We start from the raw sequence: 18,689 nt of genomic DNA on the forward strand, positions 1-18,689 counted from the left end.
AGGGGATAAAACTGGGGAGGCAGGGGGAGACACAGGTCATGAATCAAACCAATAGCACTGCTAGACCCCTGAACGCATTCTCCTTGGTACATACCTTAGCTATAGGATCATTCAGTTTTGTGATAAATGCTTTATACATTGCTGCCTTAAAAATTAGCAGGTGGGAGTTCCCTGCTTAGTAAACCATAAAAAACCATTTTCTAGCTAGCCTAGTTAGTTTTAGTAGGAATAAAATCACTTTGCTATTTTATTCTGTTGACATACACACCCATGTGTTTAGACATACACTTTCAGATTTGTATGCATAAAATATTCCTACCATGACATCACAATCAATATTTAAACCAAAAATTAAACATATTAGTTTAGAGAACTCATGCCATCTTACCATAAAGAGCTTTTGCACTTGTTCTTGAATTCTGTTCCCTCTCTGTCTGAGCAAACGTTGGGGAACCATAGCCACTGGAAGAAAACGTTTCTGGTCAATTTCTGTATAGATGTATTTGCCACAGAGAAACAGGCACTGAGAAAAACCCTCCCCTTATGCAGGACTATATATACCTACCTAACAGAGGTAATGATATGGGATATTTGTTCTGCACCATGAATACAATGAAGCACGTTTCACTTAGGTTGGAAGCCCTTCTGAGTTTGGTTTGGTTTTTTTTTTGGGGGGGGGGGGGGGGGGGGGGGGGGTGCATTAATACAACATCGCACACAATGGGAGTGTGGTATGCACACAAATATTACCATAAGTAATCAAAACTACATTATTATTGTTGTTGTTATTATTATAATAATAATAACAATAACAACAACAATAATATTGACTATGCCAAAGACTCGATAGGATTTTGAGGGTTTTCCTGCACACACAGGTGTCATTTGTTGTTAATAACTTTAACTGCTTTTCATAAAAGACTTAAAAGGAATATCATTGCCTACAACAAATGGAAAGGCAATCCAACTTCCGAACATTGTAACAACAAAAGTGAGTCATGCACAAATTCACTTTAAAGGGACAGCAATGAGGACAGCACATATGCCCTGCTCATATGTACGTGTTCTTCAGCATCAGATTAAGTCAGTTGTCACTAGGGCTGCAAATGAGCCTAGTGCCATGCTTCTAATGCAGGGAGCACCTTATCTCAGGTAACCTACTTTCAGGTAGCAGTTGCTAGTCCTGTTTACTAGGAAACAATATTTTCTCACAGATGGAAAGGGCAGCTGCATCTTTTATGTATAAAAATGCATTCACTCAGAGCTAAGCTTGAACACCTCAAGCATAAGAAGACCTCTCAGAGTAATACAGTAAGTATGTTATGGCTACAGCAATTTATTTTCTGTTCCAGATGATTCTGTTCAATAATACAGCTTTAACCTTACACTAAAACAAAAATCAGTCATATCGTGTCTGTCAGTTTGGTTACATGGTTGTAAAAATGCACATTCTTTTAAAGAAACTGCCTTTGTATTATTCCAATGGGAACTAACAATTATAGCTCTATCTGAAATGAAAGCATAAAGAAGAAAATACAGCATTATTTTTTGTCCTTAAAAGGAAGATCAGAGGCATAACCTTACTTCATTTGAAGAAAATAACTTCCATATCCACCGGGAGGAGTGTTTGATATATGTCCATTCATTCTTATTGCCACTTACTGAGGGAAACGACCTGGGAAAAGAAACAATAGCATATGAATTGAAGTCTCTTAAAAGATGAAGGTTTAATACATACGTAACACAAACCTAACGAGAAAATTATCATTGAAATGGGAAAGAAACTGCATCAACAAGCTCAATTATTATTTGCATCGTGGTGATGCCTTGAAGACCCATTATGAAACTTCTCCCAGTTGTAATGTGATAGTTATTGCTTCAAATAATTTATAATTTAGTGAATAAAGTTATTATTATTGATACAATGGCCTTTAGGAATAGCTTTAGAAATAAAAGGCTGACTAAACAAAACCCAACATCTACTGCAGAAATTAACAAGATGTTCCAATTGGCAACTTTAATAGTTAAGCGTGCCTGATTTTAACCCTCAGCTCATTTCTTTCAAATGAAACTTTTGAAATTACCTTTTGATACATGCTCTATGAAACTTATTAGCTGAATTGTTAGAAAGATGCACAATCAAAACAAAACACAATTGTTAGCACAAAAGAAAACTTGGCTAGCAATTTTGGGACTAAAAAAAGCCCTTCTTTTTTAAAGCATTTAACATCCTGAAAGTTTGGCATGCCAAATGGAACCTCTCATATAACAGCAATACTGAAAAAGCCATGATGAAACAGCTAAAAGAATGCCTTCTCCCTTTAATAATGTGCCCATTTAAGTTAAAATTGACTCTGGAAAGTGACTTTCACAAGCCTCTAAACAATTAACAAATCCCTATTCAAATTTACCACGGGCAAATATTCTTTCATTTATACCTATATGAATAATACATATTTGAATGTTTCTTAACATCTCAATCATTAAACAGAAGATTTCTTTTAACTCTGCAAAATAGTCAAAAGTACCTCAGATAAAATTTGTACCTAACAAAACCTCCATTTCCAAAATTAGCACAACTTGCTTTGTTGTACTAGAGCCACCTTACAACCAGCTTATCTCCTGAATCACTAAGTCAACTTACTGCCTCACTGTAGCTGTTCTCTTGTACAAAGCAGCAGCAGCTGACTGACCTACAGTGCATACTGTATTTTGTACCCACATATGTTCTGCTACTTTCCTTTTTCAGGCAAAACCACAGTCAAAATCCAATTCTGTTCTTGGAGACATAGGAGCTGCTTTTGGTCTTCTGTATTGAGAACAGTCATATTTGTGCCTTTCCGAGGAACGCCTGACATCTACCTGAGATGCAGTTAGCAAAGCTAACTAGAACTGAGCTGTCTCAACTACATGCCAAATGGAATCATGTGGAAGTGTAGTATTGCCTTTAGTGAGCACATACTTGGCAATTTTGCTTACTATCCCTCTTTTTTAAAATTCTTCTTTTAAACCTTTGATTCCTCCTTGCAAAACATCTTTACTGACATATACTGGTCCTGTTTAGCTGCTCTAAGCCAGTTTTTGTAGAGTGCAGTACTTAGCAGCTGTCTCCAATAAGTTACTATCCATGACGAGTACTGCTCAATTCATTAGCAATTACAACCTTTGGGAAGCATCCTGAAATTGTCCCATGACTTGAAAAGATAAAAATATTCATTTTCTCAGCAGAATTTGCCAGGTCACTGTGCACTCCTTGTTCCATTTCAGCAACTGCAGGGACCAGAGCTACTCAAGAGTGTTCCTCTCCAGCTCATGCTGCCATTAAGCTCTTCAAGATTTCCTGCTGGCCATTAATTCTTACTCTCTGCAACACCACATGCAACCATTGCTCAATTTGTTACCCTGTGATTAGCCTCCTAAGAGTGACCAGATCCAAAAAAACTGACACAAATTATCTCCATTGCTTTTCAGTATCCCCAACTTTCTTTGCTCTCCATGCACACATTATTTAGCGTAACACTTATTTAATAATTCTATTTGCCATACCCTTTTATCACTGGCAGTCTTTTTCATAGCTCTATTTATAACAAACTCCACAGCTATCTCCTTTAAAGTGAGATGTGGGGAAAAAACTTGGTTTGAGTGTCTCAAAATTATTTCATTCCTCTAACATCTTAATCTGACAAATACTTGGGTTATTTGTGCTCCACTTAATTTTATGAAAGTGGTGAAACATATTTTAAGTAGAAGGAATGTAATATATTAGAAACTAAAGCTTCAGTCTTTAAAGTTAGCATAACGACACCAAGTTTTAAAGCAGCAATGAAGCTGAGCAGCAGATTTTCACATTAAGGGAAGAAAACATGCCTCATGACTAAACACTTGCCCACTGTCAGGCATGACAGCACTTAGAGTAAATATAAAAAGCTTTAAAATTATATTTTGAATCAAGTGATAATGAAAATCTGAAGTCAGAAATGTTATCTGTAGAAAAAAGAAAGGCAAGCAGTTTGTTCTGCCAAGTAAGCACAAAAGTTTTAGTTTTAGCTGATAAACGAAACACTTGCTATTTGATAGCCGAGTAAAGCCAACAAGTACTTCCTGTCCCTCATGCCCGTTTCCACTGTTAAAAAACCAAATGCCAAGACAACTATTTTGACATGACAATTTCAAGAGGCTACGCAATGCTTCTATCACTTGGTTCAAGAAAGCTCCTGAATATGAATACAAACAAATCCTTTCAGTCATTATTTATAATTAGTCCAAATATTCGTAACAGCATCAAAAAGCTACTCGTATTTCCCCCAAATTATCAGGCAGTTTCATCTCTTTCAACCTAAATGCTTCCAAAAAAAAATATTTTAGGAAAACTCTTTACATTTTTTATTAAGTGCATGATGGAAAGAAGAAAAAAGACCCACAAAAGGATAACCGAATGTGCAGTGCTTCACCTATTATTCTCTTCTACAGCTTTCTCTGCTGCATTTCTCATCTCAAATGCTCTTTCATCTCTTACAACCAGTCCCATAGCAAAAGTCAACTCATGCACACTGCAAAGCCATTGTAATCCAGGAGTCTATTAATAAACTCCACTTCCTCTTTAATCTTCCCTTTCACCTCAGCCCAGCAGTTCACAGCAACACACGCTGGTGTTCTGGACTTTAAGATAAACATCCTTCAAAATTAACTGTATGATCCCTCTTTAACAGGCCTGAAGTATTAACAGTTTACTTGTGAATATGCCCAAGAACGGTCATGCCTTTCTGAGGATTCTGCAAAGAAACCATGCGTACTCTGAACAAGAAATATTTTAAACCAGGAAAACTAAATAACCATTTAAGAAGATATTAATAATAAGAAAAAAGCTAACATAATAAGAAACAAAGATAAATATTAAGGTATTTATCTTTAAATATATTATTAAACCCAGTAAGAAAACAGTTGTAAATTTGAAATTCCTAAAAACAAATACATACTGAATTCTCTTCCCACCGTGTCAGAGACTGAACAAAAAGAAATCCACCTAGGACTTCACTGTTGCCATCAGCTTTATTTTTGAAGGGACTTCAGCATATTGATAGTAAGCAGCAATATAAATGACAAGGCTCCAGCCCTTGTAACACACAAACCATTTCTGGAGACAGATATACTTTGGTTCTTTAGTAGCCAACAGTTAGAGGTGCTTAATCCCAACCATGAGGAATATTATACTGGTATACAACATTATTATATCAGACATAAATAGCCATTTTAAGGATCTGCCCAAATGCTACAAATACTCTCCACCTTCCATACCTCTTGTAGCACAGCAGCTTAATAAAAGGCAATACAGTCCCTGTGCAACAACAAGCTGGCACATCAGCAACTCACATGCCCTGCCATTTAATTTCCTAGTAGGAACTAAAGGTAAAAAAATGCCTCAATTTACTTGTAAAAATCCCTTTTCTAGAAGAGCCGAACTATCTCATTAAAGAAAATGAGATATTGCAGAGACAGGTGTTTTTTTTCCACTTATCCTGAATCCATCAGTCCCACCCAGTAGCATATCACACCACCAGATGGACAGAAAGAGAAACAGCTTAACAGCATGGACATTTTAGAAATTATGGAGGGGGAAAGGGTTAAGGAGAGAAGGATGTAGGGGAAGGAAAAAGGAAAGCCAAGAATGGCTGGAACAATAATTATCTACTGATTAACCAAATATTGTTAGTAATAAGCCATTGTTATCACATGCCCCCCCCCCCCCCCCAAAAAAAAAAAAAACCAAACAAAAAAAAAAACCAAAAAAACCCCAAGAATTCTTCCCCAGGTAGATAGCAGGCACAGGCTGTAACTCCAGCCTAAACTATTACAAGGTAATGCATATCTGTAGCGGATCTGACATTGCAGTAATGTCAGATCAGGGGACGCTTTCTCTACCCTTTCCCTTTGAAAAAATATTACAGAACAACAAAAACAACAACAAAAAAACCCCAGATATATCCATGCTACACTATAACTCATCATGCATTCTATAAAAATGCTTCTTACTGCTATCCCACAACATTCAGTACTGTTGTTCCACAGAATATGAACTACTAAAACTCGCTGCATGACTTACTCTTTTTCATTTGTTTTTTCCTCGAACCTCGCCCTGTTCACACACACACATTTTCCTTCCTCATTTTTGAATAGTTATTACTTCTAACCCCCCTGTTTCTCCACACTAAGATAATTTCTTAGTTATTCCTTATGTCCTTGCATCTTGGTGTCTTCTCCTCTTGTGTCTACCTTGCTCTGACCCAACACTCCCCTATTTGTATCTCCACTCCAGTCACAAATTTTACAAATGGGGAACTCCTGACAGAAATATGTCCCAGGAGTCAGATGAAATGTTGCTGCTGCCCTCTGCTCTGGGGCTTCTTCAGACAACCACCGAGAGCAAACATGAGTTCTGCTGGCTATTCAACATCCTGCCTCAAGATAAACACCAAGATGCACTTGCATGCATAAGCGAGTATTACTTTGGAAATGATCACTGGGGATTTTCCATCCTCGGTACATTGATATCAGAATTCTCTGAGACAAACTGCTACTGGTTGGGCTGGCAGCAGCTTTGTACTGTAATGCTTTCTATTTTCAATTAACAGGATTGGAGCATCCAAAGGCTGGTCAAAAAGATGACAGCAAAAATCACACAGAAAATTGAAACTTAGACCCTGCAAGTGATGCAGTTTCAAGACAGAACACTTGGACTTCATTCACCACCACTCTGGCTGTTGTCCTCTTTGACTCTTTCAAGCCATCTTATTAATGATTGGGCTGTTCTATTAATGAACCTTTCTGAGAAAGGAATAGGTACCGCAGTATACATTCCTGTGTCCAAGTATGACGACTTCAAGCAAACATGTTAATACAATAGCCGCAAAAAAATAATTTTGAAAGTGCTGTTACTTTCATGTCTTCTCTGGTTTCAGAGTAATCCTGCATGGCCACTGGCACAAATTACACTGCATCTCAGTTTATACAAGCCTGCACTGAGTTGCATCCTGTGTTTAGATTTCAGTGCATCCCCAACCCACCCTTCTGCTGGATGCAACGTTAGCTAACCGGGGCTCCTGCTAAGGAAACCTGAGGGCGGGCAGGAAAGGACTGGATATGCCCCCCTCTTCCCCCTGAATTTCACTCCTGATAGAAACCTGAACTTAAACCCAGAATATTATTTGCCTGTTTGTCTAAGGGGGCAGAGAGGTAGGAGCATTTCAAGAGACTAATGACTGTGACATAAATGAATACTGCTCTGGCCAGGCAGGGAACACCACATGACAGGGGGACAGAGCATTGCCCAGCAGGAGGGATTTGTAAGCGTATTCACCTGCACAGAGCAGTCCAGCAGATGAGCTCAATCAATGCTGCTTTATCCAGTTACAAACCGTGTTACAGTTTTCATTGACTTTGTGAAAAATAGTATTTTCTCCTCAGTCCTTCAGCAGAAGGAGTACACTACATTCATCACTGCGATTCCTTTCAGCAGGAGGGACAGGATAAATTTATTAAGACAATATGGTGATATAATTGTCAAAGTAGTAAACTCTATATGATAATTCAAGACCAGTCTTCAGAGCCAGAACTGTTACCGAAGAGAGAAGCTTTCTGTTGGGAAAACTAATAAGATAAAAAAATGCATTTTGAATCTTCTTTTTTCCTACTATGACATTTTCCAGTGATTCACTGTTAATGAAATTAATTGTAACAGTATAGTAAAGATAAATGTCCTTTATTTTGAGAAAAAGCAGAAATATGAAGACCAACAGAAAGAACTGAACGAATATATTTCAGATAGATCCTGTTCATAGACTTAGCCCTTACTGCCACACTAATAAAGACCCTGCTTGAAAACACGTTCTTACTCTGGCACGGCGACCTATTTCCATTCAATTCACTCAGGTCTGGCCATAATTTATAATTAACTGTATTAAAAGAAAATAAAACAGCTTTACAGATACAAAAGCTTCAAAGACTTCAAATCCCTATTGCAACAAAGGAATGTTAATAAATATGCCAAACACTAAAGCCACCACTCACTGCTATTTTTAATTAGACAATTAACCACCTCATCTAAAGCAAGATGAGTATTAATTACCAAGATCAGGATAATTATGCAGACCTTGCAGAAAGTATCACCGCAGCTGGAAGACCAGTATCTTGTATGAAAGGGGGGGGGGGGGGCACCCAACCAACACAAAAAAACCCTTCACACATACAGAACAGTCTAAAGAAGGCGGCATCTGTGGCACATGAAGGAATTTGTAGGAGGACATAGAAAAAAAGGAATTATAAAGTATCATAAAAAAATCAATGTCTCTGGTAAGTCTACCTCAAGTATTTGAAAAGGATCAAAGAAGAAAAATTCATCCAATGGAAGTCGTAACGGATTTAGAGAGCCATGGGCATCCTGCACCAGAGCTTACTTCGGCACCTCATCTACAGCACCCAGGAAACCCTGCACACCCATGTAGACTCACACAAAGGATACAGGAAAACAATTCCCATGGGACAAGCCCCAGCAGCATCACCACCTTCTCCCTTATAAGCTGTTCCTTGAACACTGGAAAACAGTTACGAGAAAGCTAAAAATTAAATTCTGTTTTAATTTAATATTTATTGAAATTCAGAGCAGTGGTTCTCAATTCACACTTGACTTTGAAGGCTACTGCTTTTATTGCAGACCTAAGAAAGGGTCCAGGTGTCTGGAACAGGTCTACTTTATTCCCCACCCCCCCACCCCCAAGTACAGCAGCGAGCTAGCAAAGGAAACTGTTTTTACTCGAAAATCCTAATTCCAACATGGCTACAACAGTGCACTCAATATTTCCACCTGAGAAGTACAATAATTTGTTCTGGTTTGAGTTTTCAGTAGTTTTATTGTTTGCTTGCTTGTTTGTTGCAGTTGTTTTTTTTAAACAAACTGACTTGGAACGACTGACTGGTGAATACAGCTGACCTAGCACAGATACCAGTTTTATTTCTCTTCTTCATGGTCTCTGATTTTTTTTCATTACTTCCTTTTATTCCTTGTTACACCATACTTCAAATGAGATCGTTAAGATTTCAAGAGGGCATCCCAGACACTGGTTTGAAAGTCACCTTTTGACTTTAGAAATGAGAACTTATAAATAGCATTATAATACTAGTGTGTATGTTTAGTTGGGCCAGCAGAAAACAGCAAGAAACAGCATGCAGAGGGTGCTTCTTCCCAGATGCCATATAAGCAAGAAGACAAATGTCAAAAAGATCATGAAATTTTGACATACTTTTCCCTTTCACATTGGAAACAGGCTGTGAGTGTAGCTGATTAAATATTTCTGAACAGTTTCTTGCACTGAAGTGCTTGTGAAAATGTTAAGAAATGGTAAGACTTACTGTAGTAATACTATTCAGTATATACTTAACAAGACAATGTCTTTAGGTGTCATATGTTGTTTTAAATAAAGTTTTCCTCTTGGTCTGGTCAAAAAAATTAGTGAACTCCCAACATAGTTAAAATACTGCTTGCTGCTGCAAGTTGTCCAACCGGAACTGGCTTAACCACCTACCCACGTCTACTCACAAGCTTAATAGCTGTGTCATGACACGCTGACATTACTAAAATTGGTGTGGTAGAGTTCATAACAAAAGCTGAACTGACATACACCAACCAGACCATAACAATTAACATCAAGCAGAAGGAGGAAAAAGGACAGGAACATTCATCAACACCTCCCTAGTTTAATAGAACCGTGGCAAGGTCTAATTCTTGTTTTCACAAATACACCTTCTTCAGTTTTGGTGAAGTTATTGTATTAGCTTTTATCTTGCAGGCCTTATAGCCAGACACTGACACTGCAGTTATCATGGTCTCAGACATGGCAATAAGCGAGTCCCATTGCAAGACTTTCTTACTGTTCCCCACTTAAACTTTCATTCTAGCCCTATTTAAAAGAAAAGAAAAAACCCCCCTCCAAACACAAAACCTCCACTCCACACAGCTGATATCTATTCTTATTTATTCTCAACAGGGCAGCACACAGAATAAATCAAAGGCTCATTTCTATAAAAATCCATCAGCCAGTTACTTAGAAGAACCAATTTCTAGGTTAGTAGTAGGTTACAATCTTGAATTAAACAAGACAAAATAAGCTGAGTAGGAGCAACATGCACTAGTTTCCCGATTCTCTTCAAACGCCCAAGCTCCATACTGCTGTGGACCACGTTTTGATGGTATCTTTTGATGATATGGACCCAGCAACATTTATGAAATCTGGATCTCTTCCACCAATAAAGTGCTCCAAATGCCAACTCACACAAGTCTGAAAAGCCTCAAATTTTATTACAGGAAGGGTTCACACTCTGTATCTTACTGTGATATTTACATTTTCTATAAGGGGTTCCAAATAATGTTTATCAATATGGTGATAGGCACTTTATACATACATATATATATATATATATATATAAAGTTTCCATGAAGTTAAATGAAAACAGAGAAGGCCACATGTAACAAAGGTGAACAAACATTTCAGATTTAAAAATTATTAGTCAGACCATAGCATTTCACCAATGCTCAGGTGAAAGATAAGCTCACAGTAGAGCTCAATAGCAAAACTAAAACTTTTATTTTAAAACCATGGTACATGAGCACATACTATTCCAATAACAGTGATTAACTCCTCAAACTTCCCTATTAAGAAAGGTCTAAACTAAATAATGTGCAAACAAGGCAGAACATGAAGCTTCACAAGGCTGAAATAAAAAAAAAAAAAAAAAAAAAAAAAGCAAGCTCATGACTTTAGGTAACATGATTTAAAATAAACACCACTATCAGAAGTTTTGGGATTTAACAAGATTTTAATGCTAGAAAAGTGAGTATTCATATTCTCAGATGTAATTTAAAATATTCCCCATATATTTTTCAGTGTACTTTAAACATCATGTATACATGAAAGTATTAAATTAACATGTGAGACTTGAAAGGTATTTGAATTAATCAACACAGAAGACTTGGTAAGTATTTGAATTAATTTCAAATCTAGTCATCACGTCTCCTAAAAGGGACCAGGTTTTCACTTGTCACACACACACAAACCACAGAAGTAGCAGAATTTGTCCTCAAAGCGACGTAGTTATGAAGCTGTAGTGTTTAACAGCAACATTGCCAGTAATTGTGAGTTCAAACCTCTGTGCCCTGCCTTGCATGGAGTGCTTTATAGACACTAACAGAAAATTGTACATTATCTTTAAAACTTACCCTGTGTTACAGGAATCCAATTTCTTCGAAACTGACAGGCCTAAGAAAATGACTTTGTCTTTAACATGGGGGGAAATGTTGCTCCTGAAAGTTGGTATCCAAGTTGCCATCCAGTTACTTAATTGATTACTACCTCTTGTATTTTTCATTAATAGTCGGATACATCATGAGTATCTAGATACACACTGTCCATATAGTAAGGTAACAACAAAACCAAAAACATAGGGACTCTGAAAATAGGACAAAAGAAAATAAAATTAAATTTTAAAGAGAAATGGAGTTGTACTGTAAGTTAAGACCTAGCACCAGCAGTCACTGACTTCTACAAACCCTGTTCCATTTTCCTATCCATGAAAGAAAGAACCCATATCACCATCACTCAGGGGTGGTAAGTGAACCGAGATACTCAATTTAATACTATCAAAAATACAATAATTTCATTGTATTTGGAAAATATGCACTGAAAATAATGTATGTTTTTCAAGGGAACGTTACTTTTTCCCCTTCTACTTGAAGTACCGCCTTGACGCCAATCAGGTAATCTAAAATAATTTCCCACTCCACAGCAGAGTGGAGTAATGCAGAGATAGGAGCCATGTGACTTGTTCACTTGTACATAACTGTGAAGTCAAATGGCCAGTCCCTCTATATCACACAGCATTTCCCTGATGTTTTTCCTTCTGAACCATGAATTTAAAACAATAAACTTCAAGGACAACTTCCCCTTACCTAGGGTTAAAACCAGGCGTATGACTGCACACTAAGACGCATGACCTTGAACACAGTCTAGGCAGTTCTCAGCACTTTCAGACATGTGATAACTCACCTGCATCCAAATATCACCTGGAGATGTTTGTTTGAGTCACCAAAAATCTTGAGCATCAATTTTTGTTTGCATTAATGCAGACATAACCTGAAGAGCCTATATTACAATTCAGCAAGTAAACAAAGGGCTATCTTAAAATATCTAAGCATAACTGATCAGTGCACATTGGGGCTACAACTCTTCAGCACAAAGCGATTCAAGTGTAAAAGAACTTACTGAACTGAGGTCACTGATGAACGAAGTCACACCCTGCTGCAGTACTAACAGCATGCTTCTGTAAGTCAGCATTTCTTTCATGGAAGAAAATAAACCGAGCAACAACAGATTCCACAATTTGTGGGAAGAAATTTAATTTAAACTTTTAGCATTTCATGTCTCTGATTTTCTAGTTGCAATTTTTTATGTTTCTCTGTACAGATACAATTTTCTTCTCCATTAATCTGGGCCAAGCCCTTCCTCTACAGGCATTACAATAATGAAAACATATATTCAACTAACGTCAAATTCTGGAGGTTTGGTTGGGTTTTTTTAAGTTACCCGATCAAAGGCAGAAACATGATTTTTTTCCAAACCAATTAACAAATTCACATTTCCCAAAGCAGCCTCTGACATGAACGGCCATGCTTGGCAAATTACAGGCCTGACTTCTAGGAGTAAAAGTATACATGTTTTTAAATTTCAGTGCCCTTATAATCACATACTAGATTTCCAGCAAATATGCAGTGCTTTAAGATGGCAAAATTAGAAACTCAATAAAAGACAAATTTCAATCAATGCAAAATGTTTTGGCTCCCATTTCCTCTAATTGTGGAGTTTGAATTTTCACATATCACCAGAAAATTTTGCCCAGGAGTTTGTCACTACTGGCTACGAAGCCAAATTTAACAAGATTTTGCCAGAAAGGGATGCTGAAATACTGCAACCAGATATTTTATTGCAACTTGCTCATTCATTGAATTGAAAACATTTTGCTGAGGCATTTCCAATGTCATTTTTTTTCTAAAATTATGTGAGATAGGCTCCCAATGGAAACCTCAGAGGAGCTCAACTTTTATGAAAAGTTACCACTGGTTTAAAAGGCAGCTAACTTTCAAAAATCTTTCAGAATACAGATTTACTGTTCTCCATTCAGTTCCTTTATTAAAAATCCGTGTGTCAAGGAAGTGTGGATGGGAAGGTGGAAGGGTGTCCTGGTTTCAGCTGGGGTAGAGTTAATGTTCTTCTTAGTAGCTGGTGCAGTGCTATGTTTTGGATTTGGTATCAGAACAATGTTGACAGCACACGGATGGTTTTGGTTGTTGCTGGGTCACGTTTATACTAAGGCAAGGATCTTCAGATTCTCTGCCTGCCAGCGAGAGGCTGGAGGGGCAGAAGAAACTGGGAGGGGACACAGCCAGGACAGCTGACCCAAACTAGCCAAAGGGATATTCCATACCATATGACATCATGCTGCGTATACATGCTGGGGGAAGAAGAGGGAAGAGAGGGATGCTCAGAGTGATGGCATTTGTCTTTCCACAAGTGTGGATGGAGCCCTGCTTTCCTGAACACCTGCCTGCCAAGGGAACGTAGCGAATGAATTCCTTGTTTTTCTTTGCTTGCATGCATGGCTTTTGTTTTACCTATTAAACTGTCTTTGTCTCAACCCATGAGTTTTCTAACTTTAACATTTCCAATCCTCTCCCCATCCCACTGTGTGTGTGGGGGGGGGGTGGGGGTGGTGAGTGAGCAGCTTCACAGTGCTTAGTCACCAGGCAGTGTTAAACCACGAAAAGGGGAGAAAGGGAAGGAGCTATAAAAGCCGTATGTGTTAGAGGGGTGATGGATGAAGCTGGGGAAATCTGAATGCACCATTCATTTCCATGCACTTCAAGAACTGTTCTAGAGCTGATTCTAGAGATCTTAACATGACATAAGGAATACCCAGCTACAATGTTTTTTCAGAGATACGATTACCCTTCTACAGAGCTAAGAAAGAATTAAACTGCTTTATCTTTCAAGATGAAACACTGAGTCTTGCACAAATGCTAGTCACTGAAGGTACTATAGGTTGGTTGGAGTTTTCTTTGTTATCTTTATTCCCCTTCCCCCCCCCTCCCCCCCCAAAGCACATTGGGATTGCTCTGTATCTCTTTGATACTTCTAATACATGATACTGAACACAGCTGTCAGACTTCACAGGCTGCTTAACTTTCAATAGTAATGCTACTACCACAAAACAAATTACACCTTCAATTGCAATAAGAATTACCTGTGAAGACAGTTCTTAAAGCAATGAATGTTACCTTAAAACCTATTTTCCATAAGACCCTTATCCTCCTGGTCACACCCATGTGGCTAGAAAATATGTAGATCCCTGTAAAAGACACTGGAGCAATGGCATCCACAGAAAATTTTTGAGGAATGAAGGCCTATATAAACAGAGCTTTCTCCCACATTGCAGGCAACTAAGAGATCCTGTTTATTATAAAACTTCACTAGCTCCTCACCAATGATGAAATCTTGTTTATATAGCTCTGAGTTGCCTACATTGTTACACATTTTCTATTTGATGAGAATTAGAAGGATATTTTTTCTTTTTCCAGAAGGCACACGAGATAAACTTTAAACTCATACCCAGTTTCAAAGGAAAAATATTTGTCCTACACAAAACCTCCATTCAGAGTCCCTGTTTTTACTACTGTAAGAAAAATAGCTGTGCCCTGGATAGTTTGTTCATGTATGCCAATAAAAGCACATTGGATTAGAGCCAGCACTTCTAGCAAGCACCCAAAAACTTCTGAAATCCTATGAAAAGTAGAACTCTTTTCTCTGCCTATCCCTTTTATATTTCCCATTTGCAGTACCTATTACTTGTTTCCATTACATTTGTCTTTATATTACTGTAAGAAAAAGAGGAAAATAAGACTAAAGAATAGAAGCAAAGCTTTAAAAAAAAGCTCTTTTATGAAAAAAAAAAAAGCTTTCAGCTATCTTTATACAAAGTTTTAAATGTTAAGCATATGCCCTTTCGAACTCTGCTCTAATTAAAAATGATAAAACAGACTAAAATATATTCATGTTTTAGAGATATAAAGAACTAAAACCATACTGACATAAATACTTAGGTGCCTATGCTTTCATGTAGGAGTCTTATCACAATGCTTGCTGCTTAACCTAGGGCAGCTCTGTGGCACAGCCAGGGTATAAAAGAACCTGGAGAAAATTCTTGGGAATTTATTCAGATCATAGCAGGATTTACTGTGCAAATGTGCTTCCCCAAAACTCAATGTTTTTCTAAACAGTGTCCCAGACAATCCCAGAAAATGGGGCTACAAGAGAACGAAGTCATCATCCATCCTTAAGGCAGGAGCAACTGTGCCAAGGTACGTCCCATATGGTAGTACTTCCCAACCCCTTCCTTGGGCCACTGGTGAGAGAGGACAAAAACCAACCCTGGGGAAACGCAGGGTCTCATTGGCCTTACTCTAAAAAAGTTTTTCTCAATAAATAATCTAAAGCCTTGTTGCAATTTAAACATGCTTGATAGTGCTTCTATCCACAGCATACCCAAGAAATACATTAGGTTCTTAATTTTAGAAAAGGGGAAAAAGGTAACAACGACATGCATCCAATCAGTGTTAAAATGGGCTTATAAAAATATCCTGTTCCTCAGTCTTGTTTGATCAAGAATAGATGGGTTACTGCTACATCCTCTCTCTTTTATAACTCATCACTCATATCAACACTAGAATAGGCCTACAAGGATGTCATCTCATATGTTTTTCCAGCTAAGGAATCCAAAGCAAGCAGACATCAACCTCTATTTTCCCACAGGAGCCCAGAAGGCAAATTTCAGGGGGAACAATATTATAGTTACTTCATCTATATATTATCTTTCATTATCTCAGTGTTTTTCTAAACCATATCCCCTTGTTTCTTGAACTTTGTATAACCTCTTCTCTTTCCTCATATTGTTTAATTCAGCCTTATGCTTTTCTCCTCATTTTCCTTTTGTCATGCACATGTACAGCAAACTTTCTGAAATCAAGTAATTCAAGAAAAAACAATCCAACTGCAGTCTCCGAAATAGTTCCTAATGTTATCCAAAGCGTTTAAGACGGGGACTCAGTTTGCCATCCACACTGTGATTTGTCCTTCATCTCCTATGTGATTGAGCTGGATGACCACTGAGATAATTAACACTGACAGCTGTAAATACCGTCTTTCCCAATGGAGGTAGCAAAGGCATTAAAGGTAGGGGTTTTTGTGAATGGATGTGGTAATTTGTGTTTCCCCAAGTATTGCATTAAGCTTTCTGAAAACTCACAATCATTCACAGATAGATTTAGGTGAAATGGCAGAAGCAATTACTGCTCTAATTGCCTATGCCCTCTTTCTGTCTTCACAAGGATGCAAAAACATGACATAAAACTTGCAACTTCTCTCTGGGAGAGAGAGTTTGAAGTCCATCTCAGAAGAGTGAGCTGCAACTTGCAGCAGTTGAGGTTATGGCCCAAATGAGTTTTGGCACAGGGATAAGGCAGTTTACCGGGACAGCAGGAAAGCTGTCAGATGCTTCAACTTTCTCCATCCACCAACAGCTTAGACAGTCCCCAGGCTACCCAAACGTGGGTCATATTCTATAAATTTTCACCACAAACCAAGGAGGTAGCTCTTAAGAAAATCCCTACTCCAAACTAGTACCATGCAAAAAGCTGCTGAACAAGGGCTTGCTCTCATGTTCCTCAGACTCTTTCTTACAGTCTAAGAAACAGACCTAAAAGTCTTTTTAAGTCTTCTGTTCTCTCCAGACTTGCCCTTACCCCAACACCAGCTATTCGTATGGTAGTTCATCAACATGCTAACCCAATTTTATTGCAAAAAGAGGCCACATCTCTTGGGAAATCTCCAGAGAGCACGGTCAGCAGTGCAGAGGGTTCTGCAGAGGTGCCGTGTCTGCTGGTGGTGCAGCCTGCAGCTGCGCCTGCTTTGCCAGCCAGCAGCACAGCTACGGTGCCTGGCATTACTGAATCCCCTCCGGCCTGGCCTGAAACACTATGATTTGTGCCATTTCCACAAGCAACTCAGACAGATGCAGCCTATTGCTGGAGTGAGATGAGCCTCCCTTGTCCATGTTCTGATGACTTTGTCTACAGCAAAATGGCCCCAGGGCTTCAGCTGCTCAGGCGCAGCAAGGACTTGGGTGAGGGCAGACACTGGGTCATGTCTCAAGCCGGTATTTCAGCAGCAACCTGCTTGGTATTGCACTCAGCATGCTGTCCAGCCCTACGAAACTCCTTTTTGTAAATACCCAAGTAACAGCTGGTGACGGTCTGTAAGAACCTCTCCCAGGGCAGAGCTCCCCATCACTCAGCACCACACTTCTTTTCCCCTGACCTCCCTTCACTATGGCTGCAAGACCCAGGCCCCCAGGTAGCCACCCAGTGTGGGCCTGGCTCCGCATCCCACTGAGCCACCTTCTCCAAAAACGACCCTGCAGGTCACCCAGCCTGGGGATGTCGTGGCTGTTTCCCTCACCAGCTGCGCAGGAGGAGTGGTGGGAGCAAAGCCGCGAGTTGGGGCATTGCACTGCAGGCAGGAATGGAGAGGTCACCAGTTTGTTGCCTGTGCATGACAAGGCCAATACTCCTAGCCAAAGGTGTCAGCACAACTGAGAACTATCCAAGCTGGCCAGGCCAACTACCTTCATGCCCTTTCTCAAAGGGGAAACAGCATGGCTGAAGTCCAGAAAGTGACATTTAGGCAAAATACATATTCAAAAAAAATTGCTTCCTTTGCCATTATTCAGCTTTATGACTCAGTTCTTCTGAGCATATGTACATCTCAGCCAGTACCATCCTCACAGGTAATGTTAATGGGAGATACACACCCCCATTTTCTCTAAATGAAGTTCAAAAAACTGAGTAAGATCACTACTCTAATCAGACTGCAGAGTTCAAGGATTAAAAAAAAATAGAAATGGGGAAGGCCATTGGATTCAGCCCTTTTCCTGCTACAAGACCACCCTCCTGGGCACAAACTTTCCAGTTTTACTGTTGGAGCAGCACCTGACAATCTTACACCCAAAGTAAAAAAAAAAAAAAAAAAAAAACCCAACAAAAAAAAAAACCACGGGTAAGACGTGAGAGTCCTTCTGCCAGCAGAAACGTACTGCTGAGAACACAACCATGCTGCCCTTCCCCTCCTGCCCATGCACCCCTGCCATCTTGCACAGTGCTCCTGTCACCCCGGAGTTCCCCTTGTACCTGAGAAGGGGCTCTCTGTTTGGATTCTCACACCTGGCTAAAGGAAAGGCACACTGTTTCTGCTGACAGCCTTGAGACTCGCTAAGTCCCATGCTCATTTGGAGAAAATCCCGAAAACTTGTTATCCAGGGATGGGGAGAAAGCTCATACTCTTTCAGGCTCAAATAAGAGTACTTGTGGCCAACAGTCTCAAACCCCCTTACCGTTTCTGAAAGGCCAAGCCCTGCTGCCCCCATCTTCCTTGCCACCTTTTCCTAGTGAGGAGCATGTATAGCTTGGTTTAAAAAAAGACCCCAGAATATTTGTATGCTTCTGCAAGGAGCATATTAAGAAATCACATGTTTTGGGG

At 39.0% G+C, this 18,689-nt stretch overlaps 1 protein-coding gene across 11 annotated transcripts in view; it reads right to left on the minus strand.

Moving 5' to 3' along the window:
* Window positions 1-18,689, minus strand: part of EPS8 (epidermal growth factor receptor pathway substrate 8) — a 141,070-nt gene that overhangs the window by 56,635 nt on the left and 65,746 nt on the right. For all 11 annotated transcript variants that reach the window (XM_055807881.1, XM_027782818.2, XM_055807886.1 and 8 more), the window contains 2 exons: window positions 1,585-1,675; window positions 389-462 (listed from right to left, as the gene is read on the minus strand). In XM_055807881.1, coding sequence (XP_055663856.1) covers window positions 389-462; window positions 1,585-1,646 — 136 coding nt within the window. In that variant the 5' untranslated portion in view covers window positions 1,647-1,675. The remainder of the gene's footprint in view (window positions 1-388; window positions 463-1,584; window positions 1,676-18,689) is intronic.

This window comes from Falco peregrinus, chromosome 6 (assembly GCF_023634155.1).
Source record: "Falco peregrinus isolate bFalPer1 chromosome 6, bFalPer1.pri, whole genome shotgun sequence".
NCBI lineage: Eukaryota > Metazoa > Chordata > Aves > Falconiformes > Falconidae > Falco > Falco peregrinus.